This window comes from Cyprinodon tularosa, unplaced genomic scaffold, assembly GCF_016077235.1.
Source record: "Cyprinodon tularosa strain WSP-4 unplaced genomic scaffold, ASM1607723v1 ctg66, whole genome shotgun sequence".
In the NCBI taxonomy this organism is placed as follows: Eukaryota; Metazoa; Chordata; class Actinopteri; order Cyprinodontiformes; family Cyprinodontidae; genus Cyprinodon; species Cyprinodon tularosa.
The window spans coordinates 3,959,387-3,967,500 of NW_024039407.1; the positions used below are offsets into that span (position 1 = coordinate 3,959,387).

The 8,114-nt window shown below is 38.0% G+C and overlaps 1 protein-coding gene across 3 annotated transcripts in view; it reads left to right on the top strand.

Moving 5' to 3' along the window:
* Nucleotides 1-829: 829 nt before the first annotated feature.
* The window catches only part of kdm5bb (lysine (K)-specific demethylase 5Bb), a 32,267-nt gene continuing 24,982 nt past the window's right edge, over nt 830-8,114 (top strand). Inside the window, exons 1-7 of one of the 3 annotated variants that reach the window (XM_038309215.1) lie at nt 830-1,164; nt 4,122-4,199; nt 4,430-4,552; nt 4,647-4,817; nt 5,845-5,901; nt 7,305-7,442; nt 7,562-7,655. In XM_038309215.1, coding sequence (XP_038165143.1) covers nt 1,012-1,164; nt 4,122-4,199; nt 4,430-4,552; nt 4,647-4,817; nt 5,845-5,901; nt 7,305-7,442; nt 7,562-7,655 — 814 coding nt within the window. In that variant the 5' untranslated portion in view covers nt 830-1,011. The remainder of the gene's footprint in view (nt 1,165-4,121; nt 4,200-4,429; nt 4,553-4,646; nt 4,818-5,844; nt 5,902-7,304; nt 7,443-7,561; nt 7,656-8,114) is intronic. The other 2 variants (XM_038309216.1, XM_038309217.1) reach the window with 2 other exon arrangements.

Below are 8,114 nucleotides of genomic sequence, written 5' to 3' on the forward strand. Positions count from 1 at the left end.
TATATATATTCAATGAATTTAAAGTCTAATTTGTCGGTGATTCACATCACTGGGTAAAAAAACAAACATTTTACTGATTAATTGCAAGCAGATTTTTTTTTTTTACTTTGTTTGAATTATGATGGTTTTCAACTCACAGTTAATCAAAAACACAAATTAAGATTCAAATGTTACATAAAATAATAACCAATATCTAGATTTAAGTCTGGACGTAAACATCTGTAGCTCTCTAAACAATCTGAACAAATTCTAGCTATTGTGCAAAGAAACAATCATTTCAGTCTCTATGTGCAGAGCCTGCAATATTCCAAAGGATGCATCTTCTTTTAATATTTTTCTTTCCATTTTGTTTTTCTTTAAGAAAATAAAGTAAGTAACTATTCAAACTGAAACTATCATTTTTTCCTCCAAATTACAACCTTATTGAATTGTCATAAACTAGTTATTCTATAACTATATTTTTTATCCTACACTAGTGTTATTTTTATAATGCATTTATAATATTTATGTTTTTTTTTTCATATTTGGGTGTTGCCTTATGCATACTTAACCTACAAAGAGACATAATTTCAGAGCACTTCTGTTGTAAAATATATATTATTATCCATTAGGACTATTCGAAAAACATAAAATACAAAAATATATTAATAAATCTCCTGTAAACGGACATTTTATAAACAGTATTTAGCAGTTATTAACGTGTAAGTATGTAGAGAGGTGTCTATCTGACAAGCATCACGTAGAATGGTGCGGTGTACTAGTTTCTGCGGCGGACGTGCTGACTGCCTTGGAACATTCTCTTCACTGTGCGTGGATGTGTGTGTGTGTGTGTGTGTGTGTGTGTGTGTGTGTATAATCTGCCTCCTCTCGTGTTGATGTCGACGCGCTGCAGACCGACTGTGGCTGGAGAATAAACGGGCCCGAAATAAAAAAAAAAAAACAAAACACCCTCAGCAGGAGCGACGCACGCCACGAGCCCACGAGTCACAACCCAACCGGGTCCGAAAGACCATGAGCCTGCCTCGGCCGGACGAGTTCAAGCCTCCTCCAGAGTGCCCGGTCTTCGAGCCCAGCTGGGAAGAATTTCGAGATCCTTATGCTTTTATCAACAAGATCAGACCCATCGCAGAAAAGACCGGGATCTGCAAAGTCCGGCCGCCGCCGGTGAGTGCTGGAGGGAGAGTTGTTTTTGGACGTTTTTTTTTTTGTGGGGGCGCGGATGCTGAAGTTCGGCTTTTAGATGAACAGAGCGCTGGGATTTAAAGGGACTGTTCAACATGGCGGATACACACGGCGCTGCTCATTCTTTGTGCAGTAACCGTTAGCTACGTCTCATATTACTGCATTTTAACCGATATATAATAGCGCTAGTTGTAGTTTAACGGCAGCCGCGTGTTTGTTGCGGGTTTTTATATCCGAATTATTGTCGGTGGATACCAAAACCCCGGCGGTGGTTCGGTCATTGATCCTCTCTGTTGGAAGGCTAACGTTAGCTACCTGTCATTATAAGGCTATCATCGTTGACATTAGTGGCAATGCGGAAGCTATGGGGCTACTGAAAGTACAACGAGACAATACAAAGTTGAAGATAAAGTAAATGACATTCAGATGACTTACATTTCACCGTGTTAGCCATTCAATGGCCCTAAACCTACGAAGCTGACTTTGATCATTATTTATTTATTTAGTTGAAGAGCATCCATATAATCACTTTTCTGCTAACTTTATGATGCCCTTTTGAAAACATGGTTTTAAATTATTGATCGTGTTCAAATATTTTTTTTTCTTCTGCAACTTTAGACTTTTTCTAATGATATATTTTTCTTAAAAGTGGGGAAAATCCTTATCTATTACATAAAGTCATGACCTTTTAAGTATTGTTAAAAAGGTGATATTGTTGAGTGTTTCACTGATGCAGACCCTGATGATCTAAGCTTTCACATAATCAGCCAGTGTTCATGTATGAGCCTGTGTTGAAGGGTGTTGTCCTCCATGTTGGCTTTGTGGTAAGCTGGACTATTGAGTTGAGTCTTCCATCTGGCCATTTTGTCTGTCAGTGGGGGATGTTTGCTACAGACTTAAAGGGAAGAACTTGGGGTCCTTTTTTACCTAGTAAAAGAAAAAAAACTACTGTTAAAATAGCGTTTTCATTGCAGAACACTCTAGAGTGCTGTGTAAAAGTGTTTCCTCTTATACAGATGCTTTTTTATGCTTCCTTGTCTCATTTACATATTTCACATAAACTTGTAGATCATTTATACAAACACTTGAATAAGTGAGTAAAGTGGTTTTTCAAATAATGATTTATTTCATAAAGAGGAGAGCTACAAAAACAACTTTACCACTTATAATAGTAGTAACTGCTCCTTAAGACAAATTATTTGCTGCTACAAAGTAGTTGAATATTTAGCTCTGGAAGAAATTCACTTTTTTTTTTCTTAAAGGAAAATTACGGTTTTTAACACTTTTAGCCCATTTTCTGTAGTGTCCAGGATGAAATCGAATGATCGACACCAACATTTTGACAATTGGTCCTGTCTCTGCTATTTGGCTCGTGCAGAATCCCCCCCTGGCTGCTTCAGAATGGCTTCCATAGTGCATGTCCGATAATGTCCTTAAAACAACCTTAAACGTTCTTTTTTTAAAATATGCTACTCACCGGGTCGTCAGCGCTGTTCAATGACGTTCCAAAAAAAGTTTCGTGAAGAAAAAACGTTCCTGTAGTGTTCTATTTAGCATTTTGTAAATCCCATTGAGTTCTGTTGGAATAGTCAATATCCCTCCGCCACCGGAAACGGAAATGGGGCCTGTTTACGCTTAGTTGTAGTCTTTTCGCAAGGCCCAAGTGTTTCTGCTTCACTCTGTGTACTCCGACGTCGAGGTGCTTACGTCTCAGTTAAACACTTTAAAAAACTCTGATAATGGAATACGAAAGGTGGATTCTTGAGGAGGACATATTGGACTTTGAGTTTGACGGTAGAGGATACCGTCGCCAACTAGTGGTCTGGAGTGTGCAACGCTTCAGATTCGAACGGGAAGCGGAAGTTTATAAGCGGTTGTGATGTATCGGAAAAAATAGTTCTGGGATTTACAAAATGCTAAATAAAACGACAGGAACGGTTTTTCTTCACGAAACTTTTTTTGGAACGTCATTGAACAGCGCTGACGACCCGGTGAGTAGCATATTTTAAAAAAAGAACGTTTAAGGTTGTTTTAAGGACATTATCGGACATGCACTATGGAAGCCATTCTGAAGCAGCCAGGGGGGGATTCTGCATGAGCCAAATAGCAGAGACAGGACCAATCGTCAAAATTTTGGTGTCGATCATTCGATTTCATCCTGGACACTACAGAAAATGGGCTAAAAGTGTTAAAAACCGGAATTTTCCTTTAAGTTATTTTAATCTATCCACGTCCGTCAGATTTAAAGCCATTTTATGCATTAACAAGCTGTTTACAATCGGGGTACAGCATCTTGGCTGCGCCTAAACTGATGGTCATTACTCTTGGTGGCTCCTGACTACCGTGACCATGTGTCACTTTGATTTGCTTTCTTTGAAATGCATTTAGCTTTATGCCAGATGTAGTTGGACACACGTCTACCATAAAATAAAATAAAAACACATCTTTCGCTATGTATCAAAAATAAATAAAAATGGGCCTGTAAGCACACACACATTAACATAATGCTACTTATTTTATTTATGTTTAATTTCAATTAATATGATGTGAGCGATGCAAACCGAATCGGATATATGTATATGTTGCCCAAGAAGTATATAAAATATGCCCCCAAAAAAAACGTTCTTACCTTATATTTTTCCGTTTTTAAAACCTATGTGATGATTTGACCAAGTTTGATTAAAATGAAATCCGTTAAGAGTGCAAATGTGTGTCCTTACAGCTTGCAAATACTTTGAGTATCAGTTGAAATACTTACATGGCAACATTAAAGAAACTCTTGGACCTCCTCTGTTGCCCTGCAGGCCAAAAGCAGCAGTTTTGTTTGCTTCTGCCTTGGGCTGATACTAGGTGCAAAAATGAAACCATAGAGCGTGCCTGCATGCTGCAAGATACAATGTCCTCCATGTTCCTCTAAGTGTATCATTGTTGCTCTTCAGGACTGGCAGCCACCATTTGCCTGCGATGTTGACAAGCTTCACTTTGTTCCTCGGATCCAGCGGCTCAATGAACTGGAGGTAAGTTTGTTAATCAGATTATGTCAGACGTAATTTTACTATTATCTGTCCGTGGATCTCTGCTTTTGTTTTGTTAATGCAGATGGTATTTAGTTAGATTATTAACTGGCATGTTTATTTTTTTTTAACTATCTGCACTCTAACAATAATATTTTTAAATAAAACATCTTTTTGTGGGCTACTTGTTCTCTTGATATTCAACCCTGTTTTTTTTCCGTGGTCGTTTCCAGGCACAGACGAGGGTCAAGCTCAACTTTTTGGACCAGATTGCCAAATTTTGGGATTTGCAGGGATGTACCCTGAAGATCCCTCATGTGGAGAGGAAAATTTTAGACTTATATAAACTAAACAAGGTTAATTATTTACGGCATCTTGCATTATTTTCTCACAAGTCTATTTAATAAACAGAGAAACAGTCATGGCTGATACACCTCTGTGCCGTTACAGCTCGTTGCAGATGAGGGTGGATTTGACATCGTCTGCCAGGACAGGCGTTGGACAAAGATTGCAGTTCAAATGGGTTTCTCTCCTGGCAAAGCTGTGGGCTCCCACCTGCGAGGGCATTACGAGAGAATCCTCTATCCCTACAATCTGTTTCAGAGCGGAGCTAACCTGCTGGTGAGTTGCACACGTGCATCGGCAGGACAGCAATCTACAGTCAGATCTGAAATGATGCATTTTATTTATTCAGTCATTCATTCACCGAGAAACAATTGCACAATAGTATCCTGTTTGATCTGCCGCTGAGACAGAAATCGTATTGTGATTTTTTAGGTTGACAGAGAAAATATTCCTTGATTACTTCAGTTTTTATCTTTTTTAACTAAAAGTGTGGCTATTTAGTCCAGAATGATCCAAATGCGTATGTTGCTCCTTAGATCTAGAACTGATAGAACTTCTCATATTCCTGCACTCTCAATTTGATCTTTTTTTCTAAACCAATATCATATCAAATTAAGGAAGGTCATTCCTGTTTTTTATTTATTTATTTATATCCATGAATTTAAAACCTAAAATGTTTAAAACTACACAGTCAATTTTGAAGTGTTTAAGTAACACATATGGTCCCACTCGGAAATAGTTTTAAATTAGAACTCTACGTAGTGTATATTTTACTCTAGTTGTTGTTGTAATAACTCTAAAATAGTCAATGTACATTGACACTGCATATTTAACACTGTGGAATCTACGGTGTAGAGTCCGCCATTTGTAAAAAGGCTGCTCTGCTTCACCTCCTGCTCTTGTAATAACAGAAGTGTAGTCAGATTTAATGAAGCAGCAAATCTATAGATCTGCTTTCTATGTTTTCTTATTTAGCTTTGAAACTAACAGGCCAGAATGCCACTAACTGCCTTGTTTGCCTATTGTGACAGAAATGGAAACTTTTACATTGCTTCTTTGCTGTTGTTGTCTGTTAAAATAGTCATGCAGGGCCATGAATGAGGCCCGATGAGGGGCCAGTGGTCTGAGGTCTGCCGCTGGAACCTCTTGTTATAGCTTGGTGTCTGTTTGCATTTGCACCTTAAGAAAAACAAGAGAGCTCATTTGGTTATGTATTTGAATTAGTTGTTTGATTTGGTTCTGTGTGGCCTCTCAGTCAGGTCACTCTAAAATGTTTTATTACCAAAGCTCTCTTTCACCTCAGGCACAAGAAACAGCTTCCAAACTGATGCGTTTGGAGGCTGATCCTGATCATGAAAAGGTACGTTTGTCTAATGATTATAAAACTGCTAAGGCTTAAAATGAATGAATTGCATGTCCTGTGTGGGTGGGCATGGTGTCATACTATCAGCTTAACTTGGGTGTATTTGCAGAGAGCTTTATTCTAATGCTCTCTGGTTAACGCTTCCTGGATATTACCACGTGGAGTCAGCAGCCTTCATGGTTCTCTTTCTGTGCCAGACAGAAATGAGGTCAGAAGTTTAAACATTGTGGATTTCTAGACTCATACAAAGACAGATGTGGGAGGGTTTAACTGACGTGATGCACAAATGGAACTGGTGGAAAAATGAGTTCATGTGCAAAGATTTGAAAAAGTATTCACACCTGTTGGACTTGTCATGTTTTAATTTCAAACTTCCTTCAGTTTTTTGAATTATTTTATGTGATAAAAAACTAAAAGTAAGCCTGCAAGAAGGAACCAGTGTTTTCAAAACTTTTGACAAATAATAAATCTACATACCGCATTTTGCGTGTTTACAGCTGCAAACCTTTAGGGGAAGTAACTGTCTGCACTGGCTTTATATATCTAGACACTACATTGTTCGTCTAACCTCACAGGCTTGATTGGATTAATATCTGGACCTCAATTGTGTAATTTAACACCTTAAACCCACCACAGACCCATGGATCTCCTACAGTTTTATCCATGCTCCATGGTCTTCCTGATAATATCTGTTCATCCAGTCCTCTAACAAACCTCTGGTTCCCTTATTCCTCCAGAGCACAATAAGACTCTGCTTGTGTATCTGTATATTACAAAATCCACTGAAACTATATTGAAATTAAAAAATGTGGAAAAAGTTTTAACAGGTTTGAATACTTATAAAGCCTGACCAGTTCTTTTGTTCCCTTTTCTTTGCATTCACTTTTTCATTTTAATTCTTTCCTAAAGTCAGTGAACCATCTTATATGGCGGAGTACTGCCCCTGCAGTTTGATCCCGTTGCATGCAACAGTCCTCAACTCTTGCTTATTAAACCTTTAAGGTTAAAGGAAAGTGATGACTGAACCCCTCTCCCTCTGCTCATCACAGTCCTTACAGGGTAGATTTAACATGAGTTGCTAAAGGTGACAAACTCTCACTAACCACATCCTTCTTTTGACCTTATTGTCTTCTGCCTTCACCACCAAACACCACGTGATGTCTCTTTCAACCACATTTAGAACCTCCACTAATTGAAGTATTGCAGAGTTGCAGCTAAAATCATGAAAATAATTCATTAAGAAACATTTTTCCGAGAGCTTGGCTCTCTCTACTTTCCAGACTCATGTCCTATTTTGATTGTCTTTACACCTTATCTGCATTTTTCAGGTATTTCCTGTCAAACATGCTATTGCTTGTTACCAACCAACATGTTTTAGCTTTAAATCGGCTCTGTTTCAGTGTGTTCAAAAGACCGACCAGCCAGCAGAAGACAAAGATAGCAGCGAGCCCAAGCTGCAGGAGCAGATCCAGAGGCCGCCGGCTCCCACTCCTGATGCCAGCCCCAGTGCTCGCCGAGCCAAGCGCATGAAGATCGAGGTGGGACCAGCAGAACTGCAAAGAGTTCACTTTTCAGCACAGATTTCCACATTAGCTTCATAGTTTATATTTGAGTTCAGCACTTGTTTCACTGCTCTGTTTTTTTTTATTTTGTGCAGACGACCTGTGTAAAGACTGAGCCAGGTGAGATGGGTGATAGCAAGCCCAATCTGAGGAGGAGGATGGGCTCTATTGTTGTCAAGCAAGAACCAGGTCAGTCTCCTCATGTCACAGATAAAAACTGAAACTCTTAATTATATCTACGGTAAAAAGAAAGAATGTTGTTACATAAATATTTTATTTTAGTATTTTCATGGAGGTTTTATGGCTTTTAAATCAGTTAGTAATGATTTTCTTTTAACAGCTAAGGAAGATAAGAATATCTTTTTATATTTTTCACCAAATAAATATTTTAAAAATATTTTAATACAGAGATATGGACTTTATGAACATGTTCTTTTATATCTGCTTTAGGGTTATTTAGAAAAACTTTTGATCCGTCAAAACAGCCATATCCCAATTTATTGAACATAACTGTGTTTTACACTGCAAAAAATGTAAATCTAAATAATAATTTTTTTCTTAAATTAAGTGTATTTTTTTATGAATTGATGAGGTAAGTTCCATTGAAACTTTTCCAATGGAACAAGACAATTTACATTTATAATAACT